Source organism: Dreissena polymorpha, chromosome 3, assembly GCF_020536995.1.
Source record: "Dreissena polymorpha isolate Duluth1 chromosome 3, UMN_Dpol_1.0, whole genome shotgun sequence".
NCBI lineage: Eukaryota > Metazoa > Mollusca > Bivalvia > Myida > Dreissenidae > Dreissena > Dreissena polymorpha.
In genome coordinates this window covers 134,508,204-134,524,472 of record NC_068357.1, presented here as the reverse complement: position 1 = coordinate 134,524,472, position 16,269 = coordinate 134,508,204, and the positions used below count along the sequence as shown (strand labels likewise).

Sequence of the window (16,269 nt, the reverse complement as noted above, 5' to 3'; positions counted from 1 at the left end):
CTCCTAAGGTTAGGTGGGAACAATCTGATTGTTTGTTTTAAAGAGTCTAGTAAGTTGGTTACAATATTTTCCATGAATGTTTTGGTTTTGCTTGTGTATATTATTAATAGGGAATTTTTACTTATCTGTGTTTATCTTTATATCTTATTTGTTAGCATTCAGTGACCGCATGGTGCCACTTGAAATCAAGCGTGACGACAAGATGCAGACAGTTCTGGACAAAATGAGAGACATGACTTTTGGCTCCACTGATTGTTCTGTACCCATGAAAGATGCAATCGAGAATAAGTGGCAAGATATCGATGTCTTTATGGTGTTCACAGACTGTGAGACATGGTATGAGAAACAAAATGACGTAATAATTTTCAACACAAAATTAGTCAGCACAAGTGACCTATAAAGAGGTGAAAAAAAGAGAAAAGCCAAATAAATATTAATAGCTTGCTTCCTAGCTTATATTTCTGAGCAATAAAACTTGTTGAGTGGCTTGTGATGGGATTTTCTTCCCTTAAGAAACATCTGAAATATGAGTAATGTTTGGCACCATAAGTGAAAGTACATTTCATATTTTTTTTAATGTAAACGTTTTTGGTATCTGAAAAATGTTCTGCAAATAGAATTACAGTTGGACTTATCTTTTAGCAAATTAGTTTAAAACCGACAACTAATGTAAAAATTAAGTTAATCCATAAAATGATATCTCTCAATCAGTTATTCTTTATGAATGTTTTTTATGATGTGAAAGAAACTTAAAATGAATAAAGAACCCGTATCAGTTTTAATCTTTCATGCTTTAGGATTGGAAACGTCCACCCATGCCAGGCTTTGGTGGAGTACAGAAAATACTCGGGGAAACGAGATGTAAAACTGATTGTGTGTGGTATGACTGCTACTGAATTCACAATAGCTGACAAAGATGATAAATACATGCTGGACATCGCAGGATTTGACTCCTCCGCACCGGAGTTAATAGAACGGTTCTCACGTGGGGAAGTGTAGTGGTCTTTGTATTGATGGAATGGAGCATTTTGTTGTACCACTTTTTAGTAAAAGGTGGATAATAAGCATTTCTTTATTAAACAGAAACTAAGGAATAAAAAAGTCAATTTACAAAATAAAGACTTATTGTAGTACAAATGTTACTGTTGAGGACTTAGGAAAATGTTCATATATGCATATATCATTTGGTGATTACATATGCTTCACATATTTTAAATGTATAATACATGTATATAATAAATAACAACTGCACACATGTTGAATAACTTAGCGCAGAATATTCAAAGTGATGTTATATGACAGCACTCTAATCAGTAAAGCTTTATATTATTCAGTAATAAAAAATGGTTATGTTGAGGTATACAACTGTAATAACATTGGAAAATATTTACATTGAATTTTAATTGACATGTTTATGTGTACTTTTTAACCAGGTTTTCCGAAGGAAAAAACTGGTTATTAGATTGGAGAATGTCGACGGGTGGGCGGGCGGACTGGCGGGCGGGCGGAACAAGCTTTTCCGGACCATAACTTTGTCGTTCATTGTGAGATATTTAAATCATTTGGCACATTTGTTCACCATCATAAGTCGGTGTGTTGCGCGAAAGAATTACGTCGATATCTTCAAGCTCAAGGTCACACTTTGAGTTTAAAGGTCAAAAATGGCCATAAATGAGCTTGTCCTGGCCATAACTATGTCATTCATTGTGAGATTTTAAAATCATTTGGCACATTTGTTCAACATCATTGGACGGTGTGTCGCGCGAAAGAATTACGTCAATATCTCCAAGGTCAAGGTCGCCACGACTCAAAATATATTGATTTTGAAACAATTGGGGTAAACAATCTGTAACGATGCACATTATGAGTTGGTCTCCCTTTATCAGACTTTTTGGTTTTGTGACAATTTTGTCCCTTGTTTTAACGTATATTGTTGTTTGATAATGAATGGTTTGTTAAATACATTACTGCTTTTTAGCTCACCTGTTACAAAGTGACACGGTGAGCCTATGTGATCGTGTGATGTCCGGCGTGCATGCATGTGTGTGTCCGTCAACAATTTTTTTGTGTAGACAGTAGAGGTCACAGTTTTCATCCAATCTTTATGAAATTTGGTCAGAATGTTTATCTTGATAAAATCTGGGTTGGGATTGTATTTGGGTCATCTGGGGTCAAAAACTAGGTCACTAGGTCAAATAATAGAAAAACCATGTGTAGATAATAGAGGTCACAGTTTTCATCCAATCTTTATGAAATTTGGTCAGAATGTTTATCTTGATGAAATCTGGATTGGGATCCTATTTGGGTCATCTGGGGTCAGAAACTAGGTCACTAGGTTAAATCATAGAAAAACCTTGTGTTGACAATAGAGGTCACAGTTTTCATCAGATCTTAATCAGGGTTCACACAGACCTTGAAAAGTGCTTATAAAAGCTGTGGAGTGCTTAAAAAGTGTTTATTTGCATATTAAAACTTAAAAAATGCTTAAAAGGTGTTTATTTTGGGCTTCAAAAGTGCTTGAAAAACATACCAAGGGTAAAAATATATAATTTCATATCTTTTCCATGAGTCCGATGTCGTAGTTTGTTTTCATTATTTATGACGGTTCTGATCTGTTCTTACTGGCAGGTACTGGATCGGTACAGGTTTTAGAACGTAAGGGAGGCAACTACTACTAATCTTCCGCCTATTGGTCTACTTCGAGTTTTTCTGTACGCATTATGCCATTACAGTGCTGACAAGTTGAAATATGCCAGCAAATAATTGCATTTTTCAGAAAGGATGGCTTATGATGTACCCTTGGGTTGTTGACAATGCCGATTCTAAAGCCAAAGCATCTTGTAAAGTATGCAGAAAAGATATAGAGATTGTTAGTATGGGGGAATCAGTATTGAAAATCAGTATTGAAAAGCCACCAGAATAGTGCATTTAGAACATTGAGAACACATATTCAATACAAATTACAGGTTTTGTTTTGGTAAGTGTAATGCCTTCGATCAAATACTATATCATAATGAAATCTCTTACTCTTGATTAAACAGTTGTTACTGTAGCAGGGTAGTGCAGACTGTTGTAAGTCACATAGAATGTTAAGCAAGAAGATACCAATTTAGCAAATGTTGTCAGTATTGGACACAGAATAATATACAGTTTTCAGTAGGTCGGACTAAAAAAGTGCTTGAATTTGGATTTTTACCTTGAAAAGTGTTTAAAAAGTGCTTGAATTTCATTGGAGAAAATCTGTATGAACCCTGTTAATGAAATATGGTCAGAAAGTTTGTCTTGTTAAAATCTAGGTTGGGATTGAATTTGGGTCATCTAGGGTCAAAAACTAGGTCACTAGGTCAAAGTTAAAAAAACAACTTGTGTAGACAGTAGAGGTCACAGTTTTCATCCAATTTTAATAAAATTTGGCCAGAATGTTAATCTTTATGACATCTGGGTTGAGATTGTATTTGGGTCATCTTGGGTCAAAAACTAGGTCACTATGTCAAATCATAAAAAAAAACCTTGTGCAGACAATAGAGGTCACAGTTTCCATGAGATCTTTATAAAATGTTATCAGAATGTTTATCTTGATGAAATCTGGCTTGGGATTGTATGTGGGTCATCTGAGGTCATAAAGTAGGTCCCCTGGACAAATCATAGTAAAACTTCCTGTAGACGATAGAGGTCACAGTTTATCAGATCTTTATGAAATTTAGTCAGAATGTTTATCTTGATTGAATCTGGGTAGAGATTATATACAATTCAACTCAATTCCTAAAAATGAACTTATGCACTTTGATGACTTTCAATTTTTGACCACTTGTGCAACTTAATTTATTGATATGAACTATATGAGTTATCAAGTAACCGGAATTATTTATACTATATATTCCGTGAATGAGAGATTTCATTACTTAACATACTAATATCTTTAGTTTATTTATGTTTTAGTGTACTATGTGAAGGTGAGCCGTAAACGTTTTGGGATTCTTTGAAGATGATGTGTTACATCTCATTTTATTCTGCATTATATTTGATTTAAAATGACCTAAATTAGATGTTACATTCAACAAACATTATGTATGTAACTCACAGTCATGCTAAGTTACCAACAATAATTCTGACCATTAACTTTGACTGAATCATTTTTGTGATGCAGCTATAGTCCTGAAATGTGGTTCATTTGTACTTCATGATATAGCTAGCCATAGTCTGATAGAATTTAAGTTGATGTAGCAAGGTAAGTCAGGTGAGCGATTCAGGGCCATCATGGCCCTCTTGTTAAGTTTGTTATTATATATTATGTAGTAACCACTACGTAATTAAATAGTTAAATGCTTTTGTTTGTATAAATATTAATTGCGAATGATGTAATTCTTGAAATTGTAGAACCTTTGTGTAGGTAACAATGCTTCCTTATTGCCTCCCATAGTTACTACAGCTTAGAATTTGTTATTGTGATTGTCATGTCATTTGCTACACAATTTCTTATTTCATCGTTGACAGTCTTATGAACTCTATATTCAAAGATTTTAAAATAAAAAACTGCAGCACCCTAGATAGTGAAGTTTCATAGCTTAAAACATGGCCACACTCCCATTCAGCATGAACGGTGTTGTAAAGACATCTGTAAAATATTTATCTGCAAATAGTAAGTGTAAGACTTAAGCTATTGCAAAAAATAAAAACCTTTACATGTATTTTTGAAGCTAATAAAACCTCATTACTTTAAGGACACAATTTGCATTTTTACAGTCTTTTATAGTAACAATCGTATATAGATGGGTTTAGATCCAGAACGGCCGAAAACCAAAAAGGCCGCATTTGGGCTCTGTTGAACATTGTGATTCCCAGCTGTACCCCAACATTTACACTGTTTTGTCCATAAAATTAGAGTGTGTAAGGAGTATCAGTGCCCTGGGACTTGTTATGAAAAAACTAAGATCATCAAATTGGTCAGGACATGTTGCCCGCTTTGTGCCTGCTTTCCATTCATAGGGACATTAACATTTGCAATGTCGTTCATGAGTTTGCTCGGAAGCATCCTTGGCGGATGGATCTTCCAGACATCATGTCTGAATCGTAGATTGTACCCAGTGATAGTTCTAAGAGATATATGAATTATCTAAGTGATCATTTCTAAGAAAGTACAAATGTCATAACATTAGTTGAATAGTTTTAAGAACATACCTGTGCATAGATTTTCTTGTATTGTTTTTGTTTCAAAATGACATAACATTTGATAGTGAAAATATATATTTTCTATAATCACGCGTGAAATAAAATCGATATTCCATCGAATCCAACAAAATTTCTTTTTATTTTATGCTTTTTTTTACCGTTTATTTACATTGTAAATGAGTTTAACTGGATAATTTTGCTGGATTAATGACGTCATTTCGTCGAAAAAATGACGTAATTTCACAGTTAAACAGCGAAAAATATCGATATTTGTCACTGTTATTTTTCATTTTTTAAAACAGTGGAATACCAATTTTATTTCACTGATATTTTTCTATAAACCACCGGAAAGCATAAAATAAAATAAGTAAATATAGTGCATATTTAAGATATTTCATGATAAACATAAATGTTATAGTGTTTATTGACACATCACTTCTTAATAAATACCTCTCCATGAAGAACATGGAACCTCCGCTTTAGTACACCGAGTGCTCTTTTAATAGAGGATATTTGTTGGATTCGGTGGAATATCGAATTTATTTCACGAGTGATCATAGAAAACAATATTTTCGCCACGAGTAAAAATATATATTTTCTATCATCACGAGTGAAATAAAATCGATATTCCATCGAATCCAACAAATTTTCTTTTTATTTTATGCTTTTTAAACCGTTTACTTACATTGTTAATGAGTTTAACTGGATAATTTTGCTGGATTTATGACGTCATTTCGTCTAAAATGACGTCATTTCACAGTAAAACAGTGAAAAATATCGATATTTGTCACTGTTATTGTTCACTGTATAAAACAGTGGAATACCAATTTTATTTCACTGATATTTCTCTATAAACCACCGGAAAGCATAAAATAAATTACATTTCTCGTCTTCGCATGGGCGTCATTGTACATCTGTTGCTGTGGGGATCCTGGTGTAAATATTCTATAGTTACAATATTTATTTCAAACATTAACATTAAAATGAACTAAGACATGTTTTATAAGAAAAGATTCAGTACAATGTAAAGACCAGTAAATAGATAAGGTGTTTAACAGAGATGCACTCACCAGGATGCAGGTAAGGCGTCATCAGAAACTTCCTGCATGGGTAGGCACTGTCCCCCAACACAATTCCATCTTCCAAACCTTTGAACAGAACAATTTAACAACAATTGCAGAATGATCCACTTCTAAATATACATAATTTATTTTCACATCCATTTTGTTACAACAACCTTTTATAATTATAAATTTATAAATAAGAAACAGGAACATGCACAAAAATAAATGAAATCGCTGTAAAAATTAATCAATCCATTTTAGAATATGCTCTTACCATGATGATGGGCCTCCAAATAATCAGAGAGTGCTGAGGTTCTCAATACAATACATGCGCATCTTGAGTACTTCGAGGCCATGTGGCATTTATTCTGGTGAATACACCTGAAATATGATTAAAAAGGATAAAATGTATGCAATTAAATTCTAGACGTTCCGGTATACTAAATCATTCAAATAGAATGATAAATCTTACAATTAAAATGTAGCAAGAAAAAAATCTTTGTATTGAAAATTTTCTGTCTTGTGCCTCTATAACACAATGGATCAGACTATATTTTAACCATGAAACACACTTTATAAATCTTTATTTGGAATCGTTACGTCATTTGAATTTTGTACATGCGAGTTTTTGGGCGCAATATGCATAACACTGTGGAAGTTTGGACTTAAAGGACGTATGTTAACTATAAATGGGATTATAATAAATCGTACCAGATCGTAAGTAAGTGTTAAGGAATCTTTGATCTGGTGTGTAAAACAGCAGGATTCATAGACATATAAATAAATGGATGTATACAATGAAGGAATAATCAAACTTGAAGGTAAGATCTCAAATTATGCTTTGTGTACAAATAAATAAATACCACGATGATCGCACGTTGCCTGTACATGAACACTGTGGTAGTGCTTTATGTTCACATATTGCTCCTCGTGTTCATGGTGAGCAATGATGCGAACGTGTATTCCGTGGATCGCCGAAATTACAGACGGAAATCCGGCGATTTTGAAAAAAATCTGTTTAGGTCAATCCGTGAAAAGTCGGACGTCTTTAAAAGTCGGACAGTTGACAGTAAAACGCATAATAAAATATACAATAACCGACTTGAAATCCCCAGTAACATGCATTTAGTGACTCATGGCCATTCACTTTGAAAAATACATCTGCACAGTATGTGCATCGGTAATGTAACGACTCGCCCCCTTAACGACTCGCCCCATAACGACTCGCCCCACTTTTTATAACGACTCGCCCCACATGTATAACGACTCGCCCCACATATATAACGACTCGCCCTATCAAAATAAAATGTTATATTATATATGGTAATATAAATGAAATCAATTCATTATATGAATTTAATGTTCGGCATTGTTTGATAACCATCGTTCAGCGGTTTTTTGCCTTATATCTGACCTTATATACGTCTATTGCAGGCATATTCTGAAAAGTAATAACAGAGACGTATTTTTTATTTTATGATGTTTTTTTTACATCTTTGTTCAGTGACAATATTATCATAAAGCAAGACTATTGGATATCGGCACATTTGTCTCATGTCATACTTTCCTTTATATTTATAAAAAGAAGCTAAGGCTAAGATCATATCGACAATTAAAGATTCCCAGGTTAAATTACTCAAGAATTTAGGGATTATCGTTATAAAGGAGACCGATGAATTAACAACATAATTGACAGGTACATTACCGCGGGCGGGTGATGACAATCAACAACACACGTGTCATAATCGCGAAAGCGTGAATACCTTGCTTCGTGGTAAAGATATTTTCATATATACGGGTATTGAAAGGTAAGAAAAATGAAAAAAAGGTCTTTGCCGAAATTTATTTTTTTTGCAGAAATTTTACGGACAATTCATCTGTAAGATAATTTTTTATTTATAATTTTAAAATGACCATTATAATTTTAAATCTACCTATTTATTACCAGTTGATCTGAATACACAACACACTTTAAAAAAATATTTTTTCATATTATAAAAATGCGTATCAGTCCTTTTGTGTTTTTCACACAAACTTTACTTTTAAATGCTAATCAAATGGCGTTTCTTTTAAATTTTGGTGTGAACAATTAGCGCGGAAAGTTTTCAATGGTTTCAAATAAACATTAAATGCTAGAAAGGCGGGCAATTTGAATGCTAAGGTTCGTTCAGTGATTTTCATTGCGCAACGGCTACACGATTGTATATTCATTAAGATATTGATTGTTTTATTGTTTAAGGAGATAACATTTAATAGTTTTATGAAGAATATCTGAAAATTTATTATGTATTTGACGAAATTAAAAGTGTCCGACATTTATTTCTACAGCACACGTAAAATACTGCTACATTCAAATTAATTCATTTTACTGTAAATAAATGAAGTTTGGTTCAATTACTGTTCCACAGTCCGAGATTTAACTACGCAAAAATAACTGTCCGAGTTTCAGCTACAGTGTGTCCGAGTTTCGACTACTCTGTCCAAGTCATAGCGATTCGCATCAAGCAACATTTTCATAATGTAAATCGCGGTGTTTTCACACAACATCAGCGATGTCACCAAAATTCGAAACTACACTCATTTGACATTATAAGGGGAGGTAATCCCCAAAACGACTCGTCGTAAGTTCTATATAATGATACAATAGCTTTGGGATATAGAGTTTTGTCCGACTTTTCACGGATTGACCCTAATAATTGATTTCTGTCTGACCGTCGTCGGGAATATAATTGTTTGGTCTTTCAGGTCACACAGTTCGTCCGTTACTCTGGTCACGACCCTTGAAACCGTGGCAATTTCCAGCCCAAAAGTATCCCCTATTAATTGCAAAAAATTCCCGGAAGCAAAAAATCTCAATGTTATCAATATTTGCTGCCTCGGTGTCAAGGTTTGATTCCGTCCCGTTGGTTTCTCAAGTCTATGTCCGATCAGTCGTTCTATGCGGTCGATGTTGTCAGGTGTAAATCTAAATCGTCGTCGTATTTCTTCAGGGTCGTCAGTCTCCGTAAATCTGTCATTTCGTGGAAATTGTCTTGGTCGTCTAGCGTTCGGTATGTCAATGTCAGCCATTTTTTCAGCGCGTTCTTCATTCGGATAAAGATTACAGAAGTCAAATACCTTGGCTAAATCTTATCCGAAACTTATCCAAATTGCGCGCCTGTTCGGATAACTTTTTTTTATACAATCGCTAACCAAAAAAGATTTCCTAAAATTGAAGATAACCGAAAGTTATCCGCTGGATAAAAGCTATCCATGTTTATACAATTGGCTGCTGGTCACTTTCAACTTGGCCACAGAACTTTTCAGATCTACTTTTAAGAGTTGCCATTACTTCAAAATAAGGTTAGTTCTATTACTACCTTTTGCATTTAACCTTTCTTGTTATGCCCCCCCCCTTCGAAGAAGAGGTGGTATATTGCTTTGCTCACATATCTGTCGGTCGGTAGGTCGTTCGGTCCGTCCACCAGGTGGTTGTCAGAAGAACGCTTGGGCCTAGGATCATGAAACTTCATAGGTACATTGATCATGACTTGCAGATGACCCCTATTGATTTTGAGGTCACTAGGTCAAAGGTCAAGGTCACGGTGACCCGAAATAGTAAAATGGTTTCCGGATGATAACTCAAGAACGCATACGCCTAGGATCATGAAACTTCATGGGTAGATTGATCATGACTCGCAGATGACCCCTATCGATTTTGAGGTCACTAGGTCAAAGGTCAAGGTGACCCGAAATAGTAAAATGATTTTCGGATGATAATTCAAGAACGCATACGCATAGGATCATGAAACTATATAGGTAGATTGATCATGACTCGCAGATGACCCCTATTGATTTTCAGGTCACTAGGACAAAGGTCAAGGTCACGGTGACCCGAAATAGTAAAATGATTTTCGGATGATAACTCAAGAACGCATATGCCTAGGATCATGAAACTTCATAGGTAGATTAATCATGACTCGCAGATGACCCCTATTGATTTTGAGGTCACAAGGTCAAGGTCACGGTGACCCGAAATAGTAAAATGATTTTCGGATGATAACTCAAGAACGCTTTTGCCTAGGATCATGACACTTCATAGGTATATTGATCGTGACTTGCAGATGACCCCTATTGATTTTCAGGTCACTAGGTCAAAGGTCAAGGTCACAGTGACAAAAGTTGTATTCACACAATGGCTGCCAGTACAACGGACAGCCCATATGGGGGGCATGCATGTTTTACAAACAGCCCTTGTATTTGCATTGAGTTGTATTTATGTTGTGAGTTGATATAACTCATATTTGCTAAGTAATGGGGTTAAATTCAGAAAAGCAGCATTGTCATCCTAACGTGCTAACGGTTCTTATAATTCACAGTTTCCCATACTCTTCACATATATAATCTTTTTTGCAGCATAAGCACAGCACCCGCAGAGATTGTAATCAAAGAGAGATTTCCGTACACATTCCACAAACGGTAAGCGAGAACGAGAAAGCGTTGGGATATAATGTATTTGTATGTTTATGCTGTATATGTACGATTTGACATGTTACCAGATCTTTTATTTATATTTCATTGTAACGTGTTAAAGGCCACACATGATATGTTTTATATATTTGTTACTTTGCATACTGACATAATGTCTGATACCATGTTTATAATCTGTTTCAGTGACATGGAATTCATATAAATACACAAGAAACATATATTCGGGTGGTTGTTTTGAGCCGGGTACTGCCCGTTTATAGTTGTTTATGTTTAAATATACATTTACAATATATACAGTCATGTACAAGCACAGTCACATAATTGATAAAACACAATGTACATTTACAAGCAAACATTTACCGACAATATACAGTCACACTTTACAAAATACAACATAATTACATAATAATATTGTTAAACATTTGAAATCTTTTATTTTATTAAATCAAAATGTAGTACGACATAAAACATGTATGAAGTTTTTTATTTTCTGTATTAAAAATATACATTTACAAGAAAATTTAGACAATATACAGTCAACGTGACAAAAATCAACATAATTTAAACTACATAATAAATTAAGCATGTACATTACGCCAGCACAACGCCGTACACTTGACCGACCTTTGTCAGGAACTCGGAAGTGATGCATTCTTTCGACTCATACTTGTCCAAGAGGGACACCAGAAATTCTGGACCTTTGCAGATCGCGTTGTGGTGATCGGTGTAGGTCGCTGCCTTCAACAAGCATCCTCGCCATTTTGGATTCTTGTCTCAGATGTGGAGCCAGTCGGTAAAAACCGACACTGCTAACGGTTTTTGCATTCAGGCGGTTGTGGTATCCTGGAAATATAATATATCAAAACAAATTTGTATGTACCCGGTATATTAACAAAAATAATTGAATCATTTAATTAAATTATATATATATAATTATAATAATAAATGGAAAGTGGTCATATATTATTTTGTTTTTATTCACCCTCAAGGTCATTGTTTGAACGGACGTCCTGTCGCGTGTCGCGTCTGTCGTTGCCCTCAGTTTCTGCGTCTCGAAGGCACGTGGTATTGTTGGAGCGGGAAGGAACTGCAGGGCCATCAGCATGCGAATGAACTTGAATACGCCTCCGCGACGTCTGTACACGTCAGCCAGGCTCTCCTGCTGAACCCGTCTCCACACTGCCTGACTCCAATGGAAGGCGCAGCCCTTCATATCCCGGCCTGGAAATACTTCCCGAACAACGTTCCAGACGGCCGAAAAAAAAAGTTTGAGTTACAAACATCAAAATTGTAATATAGAGTTGTGCATGAAGAGTTTAGTAGTACTTGACACTGACTTGACCTTCGTTGCGATTCTGCTCCTCTTCTGGACGAAGTGAGCCTCTCTGGCTGACGGTGACTGGGCAACGTACAGCTTTGCTGCGAGACGAGCATCGCCAGGTCACTGTCCCCGACTTCTTGTTGTCAGTCTGAAACAAATGAAATAACAATATCTGCTTATTACAATGAAAGTCATAATAAAAAGTTATGTTGTAGTTATTAAAGATAAATATCCGAAATAATAATTAACACCTTTTAAGAAACATGTACCTTTATGGTAATACGCGTAACCTAGGTTTAAAACGATGTCCTTGCTGGCTGCCACGCTCTATTATGGTGTAGGTGACGCCCTGGTCCTGGAGGATTGTCTCTGACAGCGCCGCGTTGAAGCTGTCCGCTTGGATGGATTCGACTACGTCTGTAATGTCGAACTCCCATGCCGGTGGAGTTCATGTCGCAATCGGTGCGATCGTCGGCAGACAGAGTTGTCGAGTCCATAACCGGTTTGGCAGATGGGTCGAAGTCGTCAATCTGAAACACGGTTTAAACAAATTGTTGCAAGAAGGCAACATCTTTTAGATACGACAACATTAATTCATATTTCGATACGATAGTCACATCATACGACATCATGTTAACATAGACAATTTTAATAACCTCGTCATGAGTCATATGCATGTCGACTACTGTACAGTGTCGTCTGCGAATGGATCAACCACTCCGTTGTCGTTGACCGGGTCGGCAAAAGGGTCGAGGTCATCCGTCTGAAACGCATTTTAAACGTATTTAAACCGATTGTTGCGAAAAAAGCGAAGGCCGCACTTCGTTTAGTGTAGAAGAATTAATTTTCATTGCTTATAATGCTGTCTTACTTTTAAGGTGAAAAAATCATGGTCCGATGTATCGTATTCACAACATACTTCATATAATTTATATTAACATAAATAAAAAAGTACAGATTAAAATCACATACCTCATCGCTGGTCACGGGCATGTCGATGGGTACATTCAACTCTAGAAATGGCATAGGGCGAACGTCGTCGTCAACCCGGGGAACAGTGGCATATGCAAAAATTGTGCCATGTGAACACGACATGCACTATCAAAATTTCGTTCTTCGATCTAAGTGATTTTTTTTTAAAGTAACGATGATATTATTATATAACTAGTATTAAAGGGGCCGTCCAACAGATTTTTGCTTGTATCAAAGATTGTCATTAACTGCTTTAAATGCTTTATATTGATAAATTTAAACATTTGAACTAAAAATCTCCAATTAAAAAGAAGAATACAATTTAAAAAAGAAGAAAAAACGTTCACCTCCACAGGGCTCGAACCACTGACCCCTAGAGTCATGGAAGCTCGGAGGAAAATGTCTCCTGACTATACCACTCGACCATCCAAGCTCACGTCAAATAAGGAGGTATTTTTAGCTATATAAACAATCCTCGTAGTTTCCCAAAATATCGATTTGCGTCGAACGACGCTTAAATCTGTTGGGCAGTCCCTTTAAATCTTAGGAACTATTAAATTGCTGTCGCCATAGACACTTCGTACTGGTTTATCACAGGAAACGGACTCGAGATTGACTCAATCGGCCTAAGGTGTTCGGTGCAATTGAGCTAACATACATAGGTTTAAACTAAATATCAAGTCAAAACATGCGCACAAGCCTCGTCAGATTACAAAAATAATATCACTTACTCTTATCGCTAGGGCGGGCATTTCGTTGTCAAGCTACAAACAGATCCTCATATAATATATTATGTACTTAATTCTATATGTTAAATACATTCAATATTTGTCTTTAACGCCGGTCGAGTTGATATTTCTCACAACAATTCGGTTATCTCAACTTACCAGAATTGATCAGTATTCGTTAGATACATTCTAAAGCTTAACTCTTCCATACCGATTTTCGCAAAATTGTGCCAAAATATGCCAAAAGCATCAAAAATACGAAACCTAATCATGTACATAACGGAATCATCAAGACTGTTATTAACCTGTGACGTATACACGCTTTGGGTCACGTGAGCGCCATTTTCACGTGATTTCCACTTCCGCGCTTTTCAAAACAAAGCAGAACTTCTAAATAACAGGTGTTTGGTGCGTGGCCAAGTCACTTAAACACTATCAATATGTCATAAAACAACATTTTTCATCATTTTGTCAAAAACGTTCTGATATATTATATGGCGTGGCGGAATTGTTATAATGAATACAGACTTTTATAGAAGAAAATTATTAGCAATGTTAAATGACGTTGAATATTATAAACCAATCCCTGATAATGGTAGTCAAATAACACTTTCAAAAATACGCAATTTACTAAAGGAAAATAATAAACTAACTAAACAGGAAAATGATTTCTTAGTAAAATTCGAATGGAAAACAAGCCTATTTTATGGTCTTCCAAAAATTCATAAAAGTAAAATCATTCAGGATGCAATTAAACACAGCAATTCAGAATATATAGAGTTAATGGATCCAGACGATTTAAACTTTCGCCCAATAGTCGCTGGAACTAACTGTGAAACAAGTCGTTTAAGTTCTTTATTGGATATCTTGTTAAAACCGTTTGTAAAATATGTCAATAGCAATATAACAAATAACATAGATTTCCTAAAACATATACCTTCACAAGTTCCAGAGTCAAGTACATTAGTATCATTTGATGTAATTAATTTATATTCTAATATACCGCATACTCTTGGTTTAGAAGCTATTGATTATTGGCTTCAAAAATATCCAGATTCGGTTAATGAACGGTTTTCGCAACGGTTTATAAAAGAAGGCATAAAAATAATACTTGAAAATAATAACTTCTTTTTTGATGATAAGTACTACAACCAATCTAAAGGGACTGCAATGGGTACTAAATTCGCGCCAACATACGCTACATTGGTGGTGGGATTTTTAGAACAAAAACTATATGCAAGAATTGGATCAATTTATAATGACGAATTTCTTTCTTTTATAAAAACATTTTGGAAAAGATTTCTAGACGATTGCTTTATTTTCTGGACAAAATTTCCCCATGAACTTCAAAACTTTTATACTATTTTAAACAACTTACATTCGGATATCAAGTTTACAATGCAAACAAGCACACTCGAGTTACCATTTCTTGATATATTGATTATAAAAAACAATACTGAAATTAATACTGATATATATTACAAAGAAACTGATTCTAAACAATATCTTAATTTTACCTCGTGTCATAATAAACACACAAAGATAAATATTCCTTTCACTTTAGCGAAACGGATCTGCACCATAGTTTCGAATGATAAACTTAAACTAAAACGTTTAAATGAACTTAAGCATTCACTTATTCAAAGAAAATATCCACAATCTATTATAAATACAGGTGTTAAAAAAGCACTTTCCATCCCTAAACATGAATTACTTTCAAAATCAACACAAAAAGACAAGAGTAATATAATTCCATTTATTTCAACACAAAATCCAAAAAATAAAGAACTGTTTGGCGTATTAAAAAACAACATTGACATTTTACAAACAGACCCGGTTATGAATAAAATAATTTCAAATCAGAAGATAATAAAATGTAAGCGACAGCCACCTAATTTAAAACGTCTGTTAACCAAATCTTACTTTTCATTTCAAGAACCAAGAGTATCCAAATGTAATGACTCTAGATGCGCCCTGTGTGGTTATATTATTGAAGGGAATTCTTTTGATTTTAATGGCAAAATGTTCAAAATAAAAACTAATATGTCATGTGATATACAAAATGTGATTTATGTATTATTATGCAATGGATGCAAACAATATTATATAGGTCAAACTGGCGATAAACTTAGAAATAGGCGATCTGTCCATGAACAACAAATGCGAGACCCCTCAACAAGACAGATGCCTTTAAGTAAACATTTAGATGAATGTTCACATAATGAACCAAAATTTAAAATATTTCCATTTTATAAGCTATTTTCGAACAATATTTCAGCTAGGTTAGCAAAAGAACAACATTTTATACATGTATTTAAACCCAAATTAAATTTCATTTAATATTTATTGACGTTATGACGTCATAATTGATATGACGTTATCTCCATGACATTTTGACGTTGTAATATATTGTATTATGCCCTGATGAGCTATGCGAAACGCGTTGGCTAAATCAATATATATTTAAAATCCCAGACACGTGTTTTTACTTTTATTATATATATATATATATATATATATATATATATATATATATATATATATA

The 16,269-nt window shown here is 34.6% G+C and overlaps 1 protein-coding gene across 1 annotated transcript in view; it reads left to right on the top strand.

Annotated features, from left to right (window-relative positions):
* The window catches only part of LOC127871551 (RNA-binding protein RO60-like), a 28,339-nt gene extending 23,793 nt beyond the window's left edge, over window positions 1-4,546 (top strand). Inside the window, exons 9-10 of the mRNA XM_052414592.1 lie at window positions 156-336; window positions 798-4,546. Of these exons, the coding sequence (XP_052270552.1) occupies window positions 156-336; window positions 798-999 (383 nt within the window). The 3' untranslated portion in view covers window positions 1,000-4,546. The remainder of the gene's footprint in view (window positions 1-155; window positions 337-797) is intronic.
* The last annotated feature ends 11,723 nt before the right edge of the window (window positions 4,547-16,269 follow it).